The 20,052-nt window shown below is 41.8% G+C and overlaps 1 protein-coding gene across 1 annotated transcript; it reads left to right on the forward strand.

Annotated features, from left to right (window-relative positions):
* Positions 1-423: 423 nt before the first annotated feature.
* On the forward strand, positions 424-12,657 carry CNOT11 (CCR4-NOT transcription complex, subunit 11; the record flags this gene model as incomplete). The annotated part of the gene is made up of 6 exons (XM_008946649.1): positions 424-588; positions 4,702-4,854; positions 5,420-5,622; positions 6,488-6,690; positions 9,407-9,503; positions 12,327-12,657. Coding segments are annotated over 6 exons (1,019 nt in total), but the record flags the coding sequence as incomplete, so codon positions are not given.
* Positions 12,658-20,052: the final 7,395 nt, after the last annotated feature.

Raw genomic sequence — 20,052 nt, forward strand, 5'->3', positions numbered from 1 at the left:
AGCCAGAGAGCCGGCCCTTTCTCAAAGAATTACCCCTGCACGAGTTGCACAGCCTAGCTGTATTTAACAGTTCACTGGCTAAGTTGGAAAGCATGTGTAGAAACCGCCTTGACCGGCTTAGCCTTGGATGTCGTGTGTCGAGGTGCACAATACTGATCAGTATAACGCTGTATTTTCACAGAATCGCAGAATTCTATGTTTTGAAATCGTGGTTCAGGTTAGAAGCGGCCTTTAAAGATCACCCCCTGGCTGTACATCCCGTCAGGAGCTCAGTTTTTTCTACGTACTCACAAAGACTCTTCAGCTGCACCGTTCAATGCATCGTTCTGCATTTTAGTTTTGCTAGTTCTGCAGGAAGCGTATGGAAGTGATTAGTGCTGCTGCCCTGAAAATCAGGGACTGTTTCTCATTTTGTCTCCACAGGCTTCTTACCTCCCATAACTCCTCCAGAAAAATTCTTTCTTTCTCAGCTGATGCTGGCCCCTCCTAGAGAACTGTTTAAGAAGACTCCTCGGCAGATTGCTTCAATGGACGTGGGGAACATGGCCCAGTCAGTGGATATAAGTGGGCTTCAGCTGGCATTAGCAGGTAAGGAAGATTTGCAGCTGTGGTTCTCGTGTGAATGGAAATTATAATTGTAATGTGGCTATGAGTTATCTGAGAAACACTCTTGTCTATCCTAAATATGAAAAAAGTTGAACTGTACAGAAGAGTTTTCAAGCACACAGAGAAACTTCAAGCAGAGATTATGTCAGAACTGTTTTATCTTACCTGGCAAGCAGTGTATGTCACTGCCTTAAACGTGAGAACATGTAAGTACAGGAGGATGTTAATCTGAAGCTTTGTCATTGGGTTTGTTTTGCGTTTGGGTTTCTTTTTTTTGTGAGTTTTATCTTTTTGTGGTGTTTCTAGTATGAGAGATCAAGTGTAACTGTCATACTGTCACATACCAGTACTTCAACTGTACCTGGCAAACTGGCTATTACAATTATATCTTCGTTTTTATAAAATAAAATCAGGTCTTGCAGCACTAGCTGAAGAGTGGGAAGGAAGGTGGTCTACTTTTACTAGGTTGAAAAGAAAAGCAATGTGATGTTTCTCCTTTGGCAGGAGAAAAGAAGCCGGAACATGATTGTTCTGATCACATTGACTGATGAGTCACATCTGGACCTAATCTGAAATAGCAAATTTTGTTGGGAACAAGGAGCCAGTTTGAACACCAAAAGATAGTGGGTTTTCCCTGGGTATGTGCAAATGGACCTGCTTGCTGGAAAACTGACCATCCCACTTCTGTCTCTGTGCCATGAGGCTGTTGCTCTGAGGCTGGCACCAAGGAGGCTGTCTCCATCCTGCAGCTGTATCGTGGCAGCCCCATCTTTTCTGCAGTCTGACATGGACTTGTTACACTGTGGTTCACAGTGTACAAAGGTCTCAGGTGTCCTCCTTGGCTGCTATTTCCAGACTCTGGGATCTGTTGAAATTGCAAACTGAATACCCTAACATACTGTCAGGGGCAAGACACCCTTCTGTTTCTTGGCCTCTTCATCCTGCCTTGTGCTTTCTGGAAGACTTCAGTAAAATCAGATTTTGGGAAACTCCAGGTAACTTGCAATTCTTAGGATATGCCTATGTGTCTTAAAGAAGCTTGGATTTTTTTTTTATCTCTAATTCTGAACAATTTTCTTTATTCATTTGTTTTCACTCTTTGTTACCATGCTTGCCTTCTGAACAGCTTGTTCTCATAAAAAATGAAACGTGCAGAGAACCTCAAAACTGCAGTTGTGTGGATGGGTTCTCTTGGCCACGCATTCTAATTTATCCTTTTTTAAATAGAAGGCAGTGACAGCTTAAAGTGCAGTACAGAGTCATGAATGGTGTTTTGCAAAATTAAGCCCTGTAAGATGTGCCTGCGTCACCATTTACATAACCCAGTAAACATGGATCATTCATTGCTTATGAGCAGTTGTAGGGCTCGTGCAACCTGCATCTGAAGAAGCTTTATGCCATCTTTGTCAGGCTCCTTCCTTGTAGCTCCCTGGAATAAATGTCTGCTTTCTATTCACTTTCAAGAAAGATAAATCTTTTACCTGATTTAATGTTGTGATGCTCCTTGACTGTCTGTTCCACATGTTTTGGAAGGTCTGGGAGTTTTTCACAAGTCCTCAGTTTGTTCCTCCTGATGATCCAGGGCACAGGAGGAAGCTGGGGCAGGATGGTGGTGCTTAGATGCAGTGTTTGCAGAGTCGTGTTTACACCTTTCCCCCCACGTTTCACAGGATGCAAGAGCTGTTAGACTTGATGGCCCTTCATCACTGTGATCCCTGAGATTAATTCAGGGCTATTTGGAGCAGAGTGATTTTTGGCTTGCTTTAGACCTGCAAAATAACTTGGATAATTTAGAAAGCATGAAATCATTTAAGTCAATGTATCTATCCCAATCCTTTTTTAGTAAAGGAAGTAAAAAAAACACCTGGCATGTCTTCTGAACTTGAGCTCATTGTGACAATTCACTTACAGCTTCATGGTGTTTTTTCTAGTTTTGTTTTTAGGGATTGTCTGTCTCCCCATCCCCCGTTGTCATATTCCCCCCAAAGAAACACAAACCAAAACACCCATAGAATGTTGGAGTAGAGCATATTGGGAATGAGCATTAAAATTTGCTTTCTTCTCCTCTCACTTTGATCTAAGGGAAGTTCATTCAAGCCTTGTTCTCTCCCTGTAACCTGGTTTTGTTGATCTGCTGTGTTCCTGTATCAAAAGTGTCGTTTTCTCCTTGTGCAGGGACAGGTCTTCAGGCAGAGTGCCCCTCACTCTGAATGCTAACCCTGACGTGGTCTAAGAGTAATTGACCTGCATAAAAGTCAAGTTTGTGATTCATTGTAGAGCTTTCCTTTAAGGATCAAAAAAGTTTAGTTTTACCTGTAAAAAAGAGAAAAAAAAAAAAGCTCCAGAAGTGAACCCAAGTGATTTTTTTTTCAGATTTGTTTTAAAATTTATATATCTTGATTCAAGATGCTCTGTTCTTTCCTGTTAAATCACCATGATCTAATTCTTGCTTCTGCTTACCTGGAACTGTTCTTCCAGCCCTAATTCTTGAAGCAGTGAGGGTGAGCTTTTGAGCTTCAGTGCATGTAACTAAGGGCTCATGCAGGCATCTAAAATCAGTAAACTAATGGACTATATCTTAAGCTTTTATATTTCTAATTAAACATCTTTAATCATTTGCGATTGAGGATACAAACAAATCACTGACTTCGTTTTACTGACTGATGGATCTAAGTTCTAGACTGTAAATGAAAAGACTGAAAAAAGATGCCCAGTACCTTTTTTTCCCCCTTAGAATTTCATTTGTTAAACTTGAAATCAACCCTTCGTTTGGTGGCTAAGTGAAAGTACTCACAAGATGGAGTCTGAAACAATTTATAAAGTGAAAGACATGTTTTACAAACCAGCTTGGTTGGATTTTGACTTCAAAATTGTTGTAGTTTTTTTTAATAAGTGAAAAGTATGCTAGCTGTTGTCTTTAGCAGAAAAACATACCCTGCTGTGCTGCTTCAGTGAGCATATAGCCAAACATTTGCATGATCTGAAATAATTGGACAAGGTAGGGACAGAAAGACAAACAAGAAATTAGCAATGGGTAGGAGTTTTCTAGATTTTGTCTGGACTTTTTTTTTTTTTTTTACCAAAAAAAGAGAAAACATGATCTCTTAAAGCTGTTGTCTTTAGCAGAAAAACATACCCTGCTGTGCTGCATATATCCAAACATTTGCATGATCTGAAATAATTGGACAAGGTAGGGACAGAAAGACAAATAAGAAATTAGCAATGGGTAGGAGTTTTCTAGATTTTGTCTGGATTTTTTTTTTTTTTTTACCAAAACAAGAGAAAACATGATCTCTTAAAATAGTGCAGAGAATATGGATCAGCCATTAAGTCTTCAGGTACACACTAATGACAGATTGTGACAGAACACCACCTACAAATCTGGCAATGAGAGTCTCGAGACCATTTGTTTCTTTTTGGCCAGTTTCTTCAAGTTTTCAGCTGCATATACTAACCTTATTATTTTTATGTAACTTGTTTGTGCTCTGTCATTTGGCTTTTAACTAGACACTCTCAGCTCCTCTCAGGTTTGCTGTAATGACAGTGTGTGTGTAGAGAATCGTGTAACAACTAAAGTCCATCTTTTTCCAGAGAAGGACTTTCTGTAGCTTGACAGAGAATACAAAAGTAGCTTGTGCAGTGCCCTGAGAAGTGTGGGATAAATCTGAATAGCTGAGTTCAGGTGTAATATGACCATTATCACAGAGTCTGTAAATGTAGCTGTGTGGAATTTTCACTTCCCTGCTCTGAGAAGTGATTGCAAAACTAGATATAGCCTGTGAACTCTTTCAGGAGTACTCTGTGAACCTACTAATGTGCCTTTAGATGTAGATTACATCAGTTACTTACCTTTTCTGAAGCCACGACTACGTTTCAGATTCATTTTTATTTTGTCTTTATCCTTGCTGCATCCCTCTGTCCCTTGCCTGTCAGTGCTAGCACCTGACACAGTACTAAATTTCACACTGATGTTATCTGGGAATATTTTTTTAAAGCTAGCTCCTCTGTAAAGCTGCTTGTTTCTCCCTACATTTAGTATTCCAGGCATCTCTGTTCAATTTTATGCTTTAATGTTGTGGCCTGGGCTTCTTTCAGAACGTCAGTCCGAGCTGCCAACGCAGAGCAAGGCCAGCTTCCCCAGCATCCTCAGCGACCCTGACCCAGATTCCTCCAACTCTGGTTTTGACAGCTCCGTTGCATCCCAGATCACAGAAGCCTTAGTGAGTGGACCAAAGCCTCCCATAGAAAGTATGTGCATTTCCACACCTTTGGCTGTGATTTGTGACATGCTGTGTTATTACACCTCTTCACATGGACTGTAATGCAACTCAGAAGTATTTTCCAGGCATGAAATGGGAATGAAGGTGAATGAAACGGTGTAAAACTGTCAGGCTGTCTCCAGATCAGACTCCATAGTGTTCCCATTTGTAGACTTTTAAAAAAGTCTGGAGTCTGTCTTCAAGCTGTTACCTGTGCCATCTGTTGGCTACAGCACTGGGGCTGGTGCCCCACGGGCCTTAGTCCTCTACGCTATGCTCTCCATGGATTGTTACCACCTCCAAGGAAGCAGCTGCTGTGGAAGAAGACCATAGAACCAGTAACCTTGCCCTCTGCATCAAGAGGGAAAACAGGCTGATGTGACAGCATTGCTAAAATCAGAAATAAGCATTTTTCTGGAAGGCAAATAAGACTAATGATGTTTTCAGTGTTAAAGTAGCTTAAAGAAATGAGGGCTTTGGGGGTCTTCTTTTTGTGCTGATGTGAAACTGAATTCCTGAAGCTTAAAAAACGTGTCACGTTGTTGCCATTTTAGGTCACTTTCGACCCGAGTTTATTCGACCACCGCCTCCACTTCATATATGTGAGGATGAGCTGGCCTGGCTAAACCCAATAGAGCCAGACCACACCATTCAGTGGGATAAGTCCATGTGTGTTAAGAACAGCACTGGAGTTGAGATAAAAAGAATCATGGCAAAAGCTTTTAAAAGTCCCTTGACTTCCCCACAGCAAACACAGGTAGGCATCGTGCACTTTGCTGTCTAAATAACAAGCTATTAACTCCTCTGTTTTAGAAAACTTGGCTCACTTTAATTGATCTGTGTTTGGACTCGGGAAACTCCAAGGACTTTGAACTGTAAAAACCCAAGAGCTTTGATTTGGGCTTGTATAAATAAGGAGGAAATCTTTAAACTTCATAGCACTGACTGGACATAGTTAGAGTTGATCAATAAATGGCACCAATATTTTTCTGCATGGAGAACTCTTCCTATAAGAAAGTTGTTCATGCTTCTGTGGAAGCTTTTGCTGAGTAATTATTTCAGAAATGCCAACACTGTTTTGTTTTTGTTTTGTTTTTTTCCTCTGTTTGATATTATAACCCCTGATTTCAGTGGGATGTCTTTGATATTCATGCTAGTAGTATGAAATACCCTTTATTTGCAAAGCTTTTTCTGACAACAGGGAACTTGAAATTGAGGTTTCTTTCTGCTGGACAGGAAACTAAAGAAGGCTGAAGCATTTAATGTTTTTTTTCTTCCCTTTCTTGCCACCCACTGATGAAAGAGTACTAGATGCCCTTTTAAAGGTTTTAAGGGCACAATTGTCTTTATATAGAAATTAAAAAATATACCTCCAGTGTTTTTCAACAGACATGCCTAAATCTGAAGTGGTATCATTCTCCTGTAGCTTAGATTTATTATAGCAGTTTCTTCAAGTAGTAATGTGAATAGTTACAGGGGGGGAAAAAACCCAAACCAAACAAACAAAAAAAACAATCAAACAAAACCAAACCAAACCAAACAAAAAACAAAACAAAACAAAAACAAACAAAAAAACCCACACACACAAAAACCAAACCCTGAGTCTCTTGTTTTCTTTACAGCTCCTTGGAGAACTGGAAAAGGACCCCAAGCTCGTTTACCATATTGGTCTCACTCCTGCCAAATTGCCAGACCTGGTTGAAAACAATCCTTTAGTAGCTATAGAAATGTTGCTGAAGCTGATGCAATCTAGTCAGATCACAGAGTATTTTTCAGTCTTGGTCAACATGGACATGTCCTTACATTCAATGGAAGTTGTCAATCGGTGAGTACCATCTTAAGCCTCAGGAGGTTTCCTTAAGTATGTACAATAAATACCTGAACAGTTACTAAGTGATTGTGAGGCTGGCCACAGGGCTGTATTTGGATGCATTCTAAAGACTACAGAAAGTAACAGAAATTGAAGAAACTGCTAGCCAGGTTCCAGTGCAGTAAAAGAGTATTGAACTGTCATTCCCTTTTTGATTTCTCTGTGCTGTTTGTGTTTCAGGGTTTTTTAATACTCTTAATAATAAGACCTTTAATCCTGCAGCAGAAGAGAGCACTGTGGATTTGTTGTTTTCTGGGACTACTTGACTGTCCTTAAGCCTGTTTCATTCATAAAGGCTTTACATGCTTTTCATGTAGTTCCTTGTGCCTGAAATTAAAAGGAAAATAGTCTGGACTAAAATAAGAAGTTTAAGTTTGTAAAGTTAGCTTTGGTGTGGCAATAAAGAATTGAGCCTCTAGAACACCTTCAATGCTAAATTCAGAGAATACTGCCAGTTTTTAAGTTCCTCTTTACAGCAGTCTTACTGAAAAATATTATTGTAATGTTAATAGCTTCTCATTAGCAGGAGCAAAACTGCAACTTAACAGGATTTTCCAGCAGAAAGGTGTGATAGTGGAGGCATATATATTACATTTTATATGAATTCTTTTTAATTTTGTAGAATAATTAGCTGTTTTGCTTTCATTAAAACCTATAAATTTTTATATTAATGATTTCTAACAGACTGTATTTTACCATATTAGGTATGGTAAAAGGCACATCTCTTGAACAGCTGCAGTGCTAGTTAATCTTCCAGTCCCTGATCTGGGGGTGGAGAGGCTTATTCAAAGAAAACATTCCTACTCTTTGATATTAGCCAAATGTTTCTACTTGGAAAAGAACAGGGACATACATATTACGTTATGGAAAACTTCAACTGGAGTTGATAATCAATAGAAAATCATTCTATCAAACTGATATGTTCAACTTAATGCTGTTTAAAATGGTTATCATGTAAGGGAGTCTGTCACTGCAGTCTGTAATCTGCCTGAACTTTTAATCAGACATCAGATTCCTGGTTAATACATTTCACAAGTGAGTACATGTCCTGTGTCCCAGGAGGCTGCAGGGTTAGTTACTGAGTTGCAAGATGAGTGGTTACTGAATGTGCCTGGTTTTGTCACTGCAGTGACTGTCATAAAGAATTCACATTCTTTTTTTCATATTTAAAAATGAGCCTCATCTCCAGCTTCTGTTTTCTCTTTTATCTGAGGCAGCAGGTGCATTCTGTTAGGACATCTGGAAATGTTAGTTTTGGTACTTGTTGAGGTAAGCTTGTGTGGGAGATAGAAGACTGCAGTGGGACAAAGGGCTGTTACTGCCAGAATCTGCCACAAGAAGTTTATGCCACACAGCTAATCTGCTTAAGTGCAACTTGTGTTCTGGATGTGGCTTAAGCAAACAAAAGGTGGTATTGTTAGACAGCAGTCCTGCTTTATGTCCATGCCCTGTCTTTGTTGGGGATACCTTTTGTGTATAGGTACAGCCCATGTTCTTGACAGAATGTTACCCCCTTCAGTGGGAAGACTTCTCAGACAGCTAAGAAATATTTCTGCATTAAATCCCTTGTACTGGTGCAGACTGGCAGCAGTTACTGCCCAGAAGTTGGGCTAGTGGTCACATGGAGAAACAGTGGTAAAAGAGCTTTTGCTCCCTTCCAGAATAGCTACACCACCAGTCAGGCATTCTGGTTCTCCCACAGCTTAACTACCACAGGAACAGCTTCTCAAACCACAAAGTGACTGTCAGTGCAAAGAGGGAGACGCTGGGTTTTGAGACAGAAACTTGAAACTGGAATATCTAAAACATGCACTCTTCTCCCTGTTGCCCCACCCCCCTCACTATTTGAGCTAGGACTGATGAGAGTTACTTTGGCCAAATTCTTTTGTAACTTTATGGCAATTCTACATTTAGTCTCTGGTGTTATCTTAAGAGAGCTGTATTGCTTCTTCAGTAAAGAAACAGGCAGCTCAAATACTTCAGCAGTCAGTCTTGTTAAACCACAAATAGGTGTGTTTTGCTGTGAACCCTTAAAAATACACAAATACCATTCTCTGGTGCAGCAGTTCTCCAATTTCCCTGTAGTAAGAAGCTTCTGAGACTATTGTGGATCATTAATCTCTAGTTAAGATTTTCATATAGTCAGGGGCTCTTTTTACTTGAGCTGTAGATAGTCATTATTGTTTCAGTCCCTAGGACTAAAATTTGGAAGCAACAAAGGAAATGGATCTTAAACTCATTGACATCATATATCTTAAGTATATGCTTAAAGGAGTTCAGCATCTAGATTCAGTACCTGAAATTCAAATAGGAATATGCAAAATTGTTTTGCAGTGCTTATTGCAGAAGAATCTTGGTACTCAGACAGCTTGTGGGCTTCTTTGTAAATTGGAACTAGTATCATTGACTCCTTTGTGAAATACATAGCAAATGTTTGTAGGTGTGTTATAAATACTGGAAATGAATTTAACTCAGATTCTGTACTGTGTCAGAGTTAGTTTTGGGCTCGTTGAAATTCAAATGAGAAATAAGCCTGTGGAAGCTGTTGGAAATCAGCTCTGTACAGCATGACTGGGAAGAAACTAATCTCACAGGTCTAACTCATCTGTTTTGCAATGGAATCACTGGATTTATGGCTTTGTAAGTCACTGGATATTTTTAATTTGAACAGGCTTACTACTGCAGTTGACCTCCCGCCCGAATTTATTCATCTTTATATCTCCAATTGCATCTCCACCTGTGAACAGATTAAAGACAAATATATGCAGGTGAGTACTACAGTGAGTTGGTTGGGAAAAAGGGTCCAATGTGTTGCTCTGTGTAATATATGCCAAGATTTTGCAAGGCTGACAGTAATAAGCTGTTCTGTCTTACTGCTTCCTTATTGCAAAGGAGCTTTTTTTTTCCCCTGACACGCTGTAAAGCTCTTTATAGTGTTTAACAGATGTTTCTTCACCTTTTCACAATACTTTACAAGCAATTACTATTGCCTGGTTTTCTGTAGATATAATACACTTGTCCTTGGCAAAACTGCAGTTTTATGTGACTCGGGTCCTTACAAACAAAAGGTTTGGCTCTCACTGTGTGCCTTTTCTTCACCCTCAGTTGTTTGCCTTCTGCTTAGTTTTAAGCTTCAAATTTCTTTTTGGTACAAGTCTGCCCACCACTTCCAGACCTTTGAGCTGATGTTTTAAAACTCATGTAGAAGTCTTGCCCTTTGATCATGACCTACGGCAGCTTGCAGAGCTCCTCAAAGACCGAAATGCATCTTCTGTATTCCAAATGTCATACTCTCAGCTTCCCAAGCCTGTCATACGTCCTCAGTACTAGGATGCAAGGTGTAGCCACCTGAGGGACCTGTACCCTCTGGGGAGGTTTCCATGCCTTTGGTGTGCAAGGTTGCCTACATGCTGTGTGAGGGCCTTCCTTCTGTCCTAAACTGATCTGTTGGTGTCACCATGTGCCCAGTAGAACTTATTTTCTTGGATGCATCATTGGTGAAAAGCAGTTCCCTGTTCAGTTTCCCCAAGGCTTTATGAATCTTGACCAAGTTCTGCCTCAGCTTTTTCCTCTCAGTACTGAAGGACTCTTGCTACAAGGCAGCTGTTCCTTTCTCTTAAGCCTTTTCTGGTGTCCTTCTCTCACTTCATCCTTGAGCTGCAGAGATGCAAATTGCACACAGTACACAGGACATGGCTGCGGTGTGGGTTTTAGATAGAGGGGGTTTTGCTGCTGTCTTGTTCTTGGTACTCTCCCAGATGATGACTAACCACTTGTTATCTTTTAGTGGCTGCTGATGCTTGGGGACTTTGCCAGATACACTTGGGTGGCTTGATCTGTGACCTGCTGAATGGCTGCACCCATTACATTTGTAGCAGAATAGGCCGATGGCAGCAGACCTGGGCTGCAGCTGAGAATGTGCCCCCAGAGTGGGACACTGCTCAGGGGGCTGCTGAGAGCACTCAGGAGCTGTGCTTCAGGCACATGGGACTAAAGAGAGGGTCAAGAAACACACTGATCAGCAGGTAGCATGCAAAGCTTCTGAGATCTAACACCTGTTAGTGCTGCGTATGAGGCCTCACGGCAACTGAGACACGAGAGGTTTGGTTTGAAAAGCATGGTACAAAACCAGCCCTACTGGAAGTAAAAGCAGCATGGCCCTCAGACTGGGAGTCAGTCACTGTCTTGTGTTTGTACTTTTGTCCCGAGTTTTGTTCCTCAGTTATTAAAATTACTCTTGTAACTGATTTGTATGGCAGAGAAAACGTGATGCCTTTTGACTGCAGTAAAAGAAACTTGCTCAGGTTCTGAATTCTCTTGGTATAAGTAGCAAATTTCACAATAGTAAGCTCAGTTCCTGTGAAAATAGTTGACAGCTTGTTTTTGGTGTCAAATAACCTAAAAGAGTTCAGACACTTAATCTGTCAAGTTCTGTCTGATAGACATCATTCGTGTATATAGTTGCTTTTGGAGAAACATTTGGGTGCAACTCTTTCTCAGAGCCTGAAGTATGACACCACTTTAATCATAAAGTAAGATCTGCTTTTGTCCTTGAGGGAAAACCTGCTCTGTATAAAGCAGATGGTCGGTGAGTGGATCTGTGTATGGCAGGCTATAGGTGCCACCTCCTAGGTCCCCACTTCCCACCTCCCAGCGTGCTCTTCAGGGTGTTACCTAAGTAGCCTTTAGGAAGGAGGAACAGTTCTGGGATCCTGTCTTTTTACTGGATGGGGTGGGAAATGAGCTATGAGACAAATTCTTGGATTAAGTGTTCTGCTACTGCCTTTCCTTCTGAGATAGAGAAAGGGGGTCACGCAATTATTCAGCAGTGGAACACTTCCCACAAAGCAAGTTAGAGATCAGTTCTGTTGATGTCACTTTCCCATCTGGAGTGCCTTAGTCATGTGGTGACAGGGATTTTGAGATGTGAAGCTGGTTCATTTTTCTTCATGGTGTTATTGTAGAAAATAAGACTAAGCAAGACCCTGGCGATGATGTCATCTTAAACTGTGATTCCCTTCTCTCTGACTTTATGTAGAGATAGAATCATAGAATGCTTTGGGTTGGAAGGGACCTTTTAAAGGTCATCTAGTCCAAACCCTCTGCAGCAAGCAAGGACATCCCCACCTACATCAGGTTGCTCAGAGCCCCATCAAGGCTGCCCTTGTACGTCTCCAGGGATGGGGCCTCCACCACCTCTCTGGGCAGCCTGTCCCAGTGTTTCACCACCCTCATAGTAAAGAACTTCTTCCTAATGCCTAATCTAAATCTACCCTTCCCTAGATAACATAATAAAGACATTAAGTGTGGGTAGATCTGGTGCTTCATTTGAGCAGGGGATTAGTCTTGAGAAAGCTCCTGTATCCAGAAGTTCAGTCCTGTAAAGCAGAGGAGTCTATTTCTTAAATACAGTGGTAGTTTGGGAAATGGAAGAGCAGGGGCAGCACGTACAAGGCTCGGGGACAAGATGACTGCTGCAGCTGAATTCCTCCTGAAGTGCCTCCGTTGTGCTGCTGAGGGCCAGCAGGCCTTCAGCTGACTCAGCTGCAAACATGTATTTGGATTATGAAACCACATTTCTTCTGTTCCAGAACCGCCTGGTACGCCTTGTTTGTGTCTTTCTGCAGTCTTTAATCAGAAACAAAATCATCAACGTGCAGGACTTGTTCATCGAGGTGCAGGCGTTCTGCATCGAGTTCAGCCGGATCCGGGAGGCCGCCGGCCTCTTCCGCCTGCTCAAGACACTGGACACCGGGGAGAGCCCCGCCGAGGCCAAGGCAGCCAAGTGACACTGGAGCTGCCAAAGCCAGGACCCCGCCAGCCTTCTGCACCCATGTACATTTTAAACTTGAACCACTGGATTAATGATGGAATACATTATAAATAGCATTTTATGCATTTAAACAATAAATAATGTTTTTTCTGATACGTGTGCTCGAGTGGGTGAAATGTGTTGGGCCCTAGGCTCTTTTTTGCCTGTGGGTTAAACTCCGTGTGTTGCATGCGTGGCCTGAGCAACAGGCTCTCATTCCAGATAGAATGTGAATGATCCCTGCTGTTTCACAGCAAATTTACATACTAATCTGGCACTTTGTGACCAAAACTGTTTGTGAAGAACTCAAGTCAACTTCTATCAAGGTGAGTAACTTCAGTTCCCCTTTGCCTTTCTTTACTATGCAAGACCTTCTAGAAGCTGGATACAACTTTGTAACAGTGCATGCTGCTTTCCCCCAGTAAGGGAAAATCTGTCTCCAGGTCTAGGAAAAGCTAAAGCTTATCTTTGCATGGCAGGAATTGTGTTGGGTGCTGTAGGCTGAGTGGTACTTTCTGTTTTCAAGGTCACTGAATCTTTCCAGAATGCTGGGCTCATAGTGTGGGTAGTTTAAGTACCACACCTATTTGGTGCTTATAAGGTTGTTTCATGGAGGAAAGATGGGCCCATTTCTTCCATAGAAACCCAAGTCATGAGCCTTGTTCTCACATGAGAACATGCCTAGGCAGTTGGCTTTGTGGCTACCATAATGAAAATAGTCTCTTCCCTCTAAAGCAGAGAGCCAGAATGCCATTCCTGGGTTTGGTGCCAGGTTTTGGGGAAACTGGGGAAGGAGCCTCCCAAAGTATAGATTTAAGATGATAGAGTAGCTGCTGTTATTTAAGCCCTGGGACTGAAAAGGAAAATAACTTGCAAAGAGCTAGTTCAAATTTAATGCTGCTTGACTAAATGAAAGCTGGTTTAGATCTGCATCTGCTTTTCAAATTTTTATGAAGTGCAAGATCAATAGTGCAAGGTCAAAACAGGAAAATGCAGAAAACAGTTTCCAAATAATTTAAGTTGCTAAATTGCTTGGACTGGAAATCCCATTGCTCCCATCTCATGCAGCTTAATCTTTGGGTAAGGAGTCCTGTGAGAAGTGTTCTCTAGCCATTAGACTTGCATAGCTTCCCAGAGTTAAGATGTATTTGGCCAACTAAAGTAGCATTTATTTAAGGTTTGTTCCAATTCTAGAGATTCCTTTAAACCCCAAAACATTTCCTGTAAGCAACAGTTAACTGAGCTTGTGGTCTAAACTTTTACCTTAATGCTTTACATCTATTAAGGAAGTACAATTTGACTATCTTTATACTAGTTCCCCTCTTCAAAAACATGGTTAAAACCCCCTTTATATAGATTTTAGGCTTGTTTGGAACTTAGTACTACAGTTTATGACAAAGTACTAGGCCCCATCAGAGAGCTGATTACTACTGTTTTGAGGCATTGCATTCTACCTTATGATTTAAAGGATTACTTCAAAAGAATTGGAGCCTTAAATAAAGAGTAGGTTGCTACCATGATACAACAGCAAAAGTGTAGCACTGTCTTTTTACAGTATTTGCTTCAGTTGTACTGACATACTGAGACATCTGTGAGTTTGTCCTGCAATTATAAAAAATGATCAATTACCAGGAGACAGATCTGATGTTATCCTGGGTACATCTGTAATATGCTCATTTGAGAGCCCTGTGTATTGATGGAAGCATCCAAGCTCGCTGCTGAGGGTGCTGTATACTTCTGCATTGTTTGTGCTCTAGAAGGGAGTTATAAAAATGATCAATTACCAGGAGACATCTGATTTTATCCTGGGTACATCTGTAATATGCTCATTTCAGAGCCCTGTGTATTGATGGAAGCATCCAAGCTCGCTGCTGAGGGTGCTGTATGCTTCTGCACCGTTCGTGCTCTAGAAGGGAGGGTGAGCCTTGCTTTCCCAAAGTTCTGTTAGGTTCACAGGGCAAGGTTGGGGGCAGGAGGGGCCTTGGAGGGTGGTCTTGAGGAGGACAGGCTGCCCTGTGCTGGACCTGGCCAGTACAAGCAGACAGAGCTGAGCCCCTCAGCCAGGCTGGGGCAGCTCTGTGACAGCTCTGGAGCAGTCTGTACCCTCAGAGGATCCACAAGTGGAGCAGCTCTTGAACTGCAGCCCCTGCTGGGGAGGCTCATGATGGAGTAGGGGAAAAGGGTGTGGAGAAAACAGTGTTACAGACTGGCTGTAGCCTTCCTCCTCCCCCTACCACTACTCAGAGAAGGGAGAGGCAAAAGAGTGAATAAGGAGTAGAGTCTAGGAAAAAAAGGGTATTTTTATCTGTTTCTCACTATCTTACTTTACTTCTGTTGTCAACTAGATTAGTTTTAATCGTCAGGTCTGTCTTGCCTGTGACTTGCGCAGCTGTTTGTTTCTTACCTTGACCCAGTAGTTTTTTCATCTTATTCTCCCTCCCCACAACAGGGCAGGGGAAGAGCAGCCACCCAAGGTTAGCCCATCACACCTAGGGAGTGGGTGCACAGGGAAAACTCCAGACCGTGCCAAAAGCATCTTCCCCCTCAGCTGCCCAGCATGAAGTTAAACTTGTTTTGTGCTGTGCTAGTGCCCAGTGGCTCAGATCCATCTATCTTTGCTTTCTTAAAAAGAAAACCCTCAAGCTTTTCAGACATTTTAAAAGGTCTGTATAATTTATTATGGAAATTGAGCTTTTAGCCATTAAGTTACAACAACAACAACACATAACTTGACATTCTTACAGTTGTACATACACAATGGAAAAGACATAGCCCAGTGCTTAATCCAAACAATGCAACCAAGTTAGAACAAAGTTACCATAAAAGACAGTCGATTGTGAAGAGCTGGTGACAGACAAGCAAGTTCAAAGGGTTCTCTGCAGTTATGTTTATAGAAGTAACTGGCTTCAAAGTTTTGGACTTAAGCTTCAGACTAACAGAAGGATGGAAACTCAGATTATTTTGCTCTTCTGAATTAAGAAGGGCATGCTCATTTAAAAATGCAGTGTCGTTACCATGTTTCAGATGGTGAAAAGTAGCTTCAGGTCCAATGGAAGTAAAACAGACAGTTTCCAGGCAAGGCATTCTTCACACAAACACATGCAATTATAGAGACAGTCTACTTTTAAAACTCTCTCAAGTCAAGTTTTGCAATACAGCAGGGTATCTGAGGAGAGAGATCAGGACCCATACTGAACAGAAACAAAAGCCTTCGGCTTCATTTGTGCACGTTTAATCTACAATTCCAATTCCCAAATCTTCACAGATCACCTATGAGAGAAAAAAAATACATCTAATCAAGATCAGTCTCAAGAACAGAGGACACATTACTATTTTACAGCCATTCTGACTTAAAAGAAAAATAAAAAAAATCAATGACCAACCCCCAACTCTGCTGCAATCTTCCGTTTGGGGAATTGTCAATTCACCACGGCCCTATTATAAAGCTGCACCTCTTCAACTTACCCAAGGGGAGGGTCTTGCTTTTCCTTCCTCCACCCCAGCCCTCCATCCCCCTAGCCCAGCTATAAAACTGCTAATTGCACAGTCAGGATATTTGGTTTCCCAGCTTGTCAAGGTACAACTTTGATAGATTTAATTTGCTGCCACTTAAGCTGAATTAGTTCATCACATACTCTTAATTTGAACGTGAGACAGAGCAGAGTAAGTAGAGCAGAAAAGGAAACCCAGAAGGGACCACTGTGTCTCTTCCTGTAACAGCAAGCTGCTAATCAGTGCGAGCCATTGTGCAAAGCCTGGCCGAGCCTGGTGGCTGAAGGGAGACATACAGAACAGAACAGTCTCTTGTCAAGCTGCCAACACAATTTGATTCGCCCAGCAGGCAACACCAAGAACTCCATTCCCCCCAGGTTAACCCGAGGAGATACTGCCAACTGACTCCTCTGCTAGATTTCAGTTCCACCTCTCCTTGCAGAAGTGCAGAGTCAGTGTGTTCTGACTGATCTCAGCACAGAAACACTACATTGGATGCCATGTGCTGAAAATCAAACCAATGAAAATGGCACACACCACCTTCTCCACTCAAAAGAAACCAAACCGACCCCCTCCCAAAAGAAACAGCCCCCCCAACTCCAACCTAACCACCACCACCTCATCATTACTGCCTCGATCCAGGGTGCTGAAGGCTCTGTTGAGCAGGAGTTCCAAGTTTTACTAACACCTGGGTTGCTGATGTGTAACAAAACCATGGTTTTATTACATGCCATGGTAGCAACTGAAAAAATATTACCCGAATTCAGAACACCATTCTGAACCTGCTGGTGTGTGCTTCAGAGTACTGTTGGTATTGCTAAGAGCAGCTGCATGCCTAGACAGGAGGAGTCTGCTTTTATGGGGCAGCTAAGTGATCAGCCCAACCAGTTGCATCCTATCTTGCCATCCTAATGTAAATCCAACACGTTTTGCTTCTGATCAAGCTCATGAAAACCTGCAGGCATAGATACTGCCCCTGCCTCAGGCACCCCCTGAGCCACAGGGCACAGGATGTGGGGTAACCATCACTACAGGCTTGCTGGGCTCCTCTCTGCACAGCTACCACAGCTTGGGCTTAGAGAAAGCTTAGCAGGCCAGGCAGGAGACCTGCACAGCCCTTCCTGAATCTCTGATTAAAAAAGTCTTTGTATGTTCAACAGGGTTGTTGCATGGGTGTTCCTCCATGCCAGTTACACCCTGGCACAGGGCTGCAACTCCCCAAGTCTCTGCAACTCCCCAAGTCTAACAGCCCAGCTTTGGCAGGAATATACCAGTTTATCCAATCAGCATGGATCAAAAGCATTCTCACCGTAGTCACCTCGTCCTACAGCTCCTCTGGCACCCCTCCAGAATCCAGCACCACTTACTGGACTACACCCACATACCTGGCGGGCAGGGGAAAAGCAGTTACAGCTACTTGAAACTTCTCTACTACCTGCAGACTCTCCTCCAAGCATTGCTTGGAGCCAAACTAATCCAGTCTAGGGGTCACTGATAAAAGAAATCCCAAATTTTCTGGTTAAATTGGTACTGCAGGTAATTAATCTCACTGTTAACATGTGCTTAGATCTGAAATGTCTTCAGTTCTTTTTTGTTTGCTATCAAGTCTGAAAGCTGGAGCTAGTTTGAATAGTTATTTACTATCAAATTTCTTTTCCAATTTGGCATTTGTAGACTATTATAAACAAACTAAAATTTTGGAACCAAGAGGGTCCTCTAGATTTTGCTTTAAACACCAGTCTATTTTGACATATTTACAGCTCCTTTTTAGAAATACTTGAACTTTACAAATTTTCTCCTGAAGAGAACACCAGAACTAACAAAGCCACACCAATGGACAAAACACTAACAAAACTTACTCTACAACAGCAACGTCCCAGAGTCTCACAGGGATTTCCCCCCAGCTGGTTTATTCACCATCTCCACTGGGGGCTGCCCACTGCCCGTGGGCACTGTGCTTTAGCTCTGTATCATTACCACACACAAATGCCTCTAATAAGAAACTCCTGCTGCACGACTACAGCAAAACCTGACAAAGGGACAGAGAGCTCCGAGACAAGTTCCTGCATGTTTTATGAAAACCGCGCTGCTAGGAAAAGAGATTGGGTCAGGATGGGGCTGGAAGGGAGCAGAAGGGACCCCAGCACACACTGCATCAGCTCCTAGGACATAGCCTAAGCAGGGGAGGCAGATGAAAGATTCTCCAAACGGTAAGGGGAGGGGAACACAAGGCACCTATCCTGCAAAAACACTCACTGGGGTTGAGGTTGGGGGAAGACTCAGTTCTGACCTTCACACAAGCTTCTGGTAGATAAAGTGCTAGAAACCAGAAATACCAGTTTGATCCAACATAGCAGCTCCAGATCAGCAAAGTCTGGGAACCTGTGTTTACCTATGGCTGCCTACACCTGTTTACTCCACAGGTATCAGAGGAGCTGTAACAGCACATCATGCGCTTCATGTTTCTAATCTGCTCTTGCTACTGTTTTTCAGCTCCCTAGGTTGTTTCTTTCCTGTCCTGTACTTTTTATCCCACCATTCTCTTTTTGCTAACAGGTGTCAGCTTTTTGACTGAGGTCAGACTAATGATTCGCTTCGGAAGATTTTTGTCATCGTGCTTCCAAAGAGAGCAAACTGCTTGCTGGAGGCACTGCAATTCGGCCTTTTATTGTCATCATTCCTCAGCAGCACAGCTGGCTTTACAAGACATAACTGTAGCAAAGAGGATCTAGGTGCAAACCTGTTCAACTAACATCTGTAACCACTCCTGAGAAAGGCTGAGGTGAGACAGGTACAGCACCAGCATTAGAAATGTACTCAGATGTTTGTTTAAGTCAGTACACTTCAGGTTTTATAAGTAGACTTCTCAGACTGCAGGTCCTTTAGCTCTTCTCCCAGCTTTCCACCAGATCTCAGCTTTGACTCTTAAGAAAAGCTTTTGGGTTTATTGAATAAAAGCTGAAGTACTCACCACATTTCTCCTCTCCAGTATGAATACTGTGCTGCAGGTATCAGCAAGACAATCCACAGACTGACAAGACTTCTCTTGATAACGCCTTTTGGTTCCTCCTTGAGCTAGAGTTTAAACCCTCTCAACATTTACTACATCAATGTTCTGCTTTGTGTTAAGGAAGAGGGAGAAGACTTTGTTTTTAATATTGAAGAGATAGTTAAAAAGGCAGTTCTGGAAGTGTTGATAAGCTTCTTCTGGAGACAAGTGTCTCTCTCTATTGTTTGGTTTAGTGGTGGGTTTTTTACTGGTTCGGTTTTGGAGATGGTTGGTCAGTCACATTCCATTCCCGTGTGCTTCTTGTAAGATAAAGGCATCACAAAAACTTGCACCTGCTGGTGACATCAGAACTACAACCTGGCAATTTTCCAGTAAACCTAAAAGTTACACTCCTACAGGGAAGAGGCAGATTTTTTCTTTTTTAAATCAGGCATTAATAGGAGTTTTTTTAAAAAGAAATTTAGGGTGAAACATCTGCTCTGCAAAGCAGAAGTTCAGATTATATTTCCCCAGCTGAAACCTCTGTCATTTCTGGAACATTCATTCTAAAATTAAAAAAAGTTATTGCTTCTATTGAAGCTCAATATAAGTTAGAAAAAGAATTGCATATTTTCTTAAAAACATTCCAAATATACATTTTAAAAACAAAACACACTCTAAAACAAATGTCTAGTAAAAGACACTGTTTTAAGCAACCTGTAGTAACAGCTTTACAAAAGAAAACTGAGGAATGTAGCATATTATTTATAACATGACAATGCTAAAATCCTAAACAATTCACTTAACACTCTTAAGAAGTAGTGTTTTAAATATACATATTTCTTTACAAAACAGTTTAGCAATTCCTTATACCACTTACAGTGTATAAATATTTGAATAAGAGGTCATAATGGGAGATGCCAGGGTTTATATTTACTCTCAGATGCTTCAGGTTTCTTAAGTGTTCTACTATAAGGCACAATACTGCTAATCTAAAAGAAAGGAACCAAAGCTAACAGCAAAC

Source organism: Merops nubicus, unplaced genomic scaffold (assembly GCF_000691845.1).
Source record: "Merops nubicus isolate BGI_N331 unplaced genomic scaffold, ASM69184v1 scaffold43508, whole genome shotgun sequence".
NCBI lineage: Eukaryota > Metazoa > Chordata > Aves > Coraciiformes > Meropidae > Merops > Merops nubicus.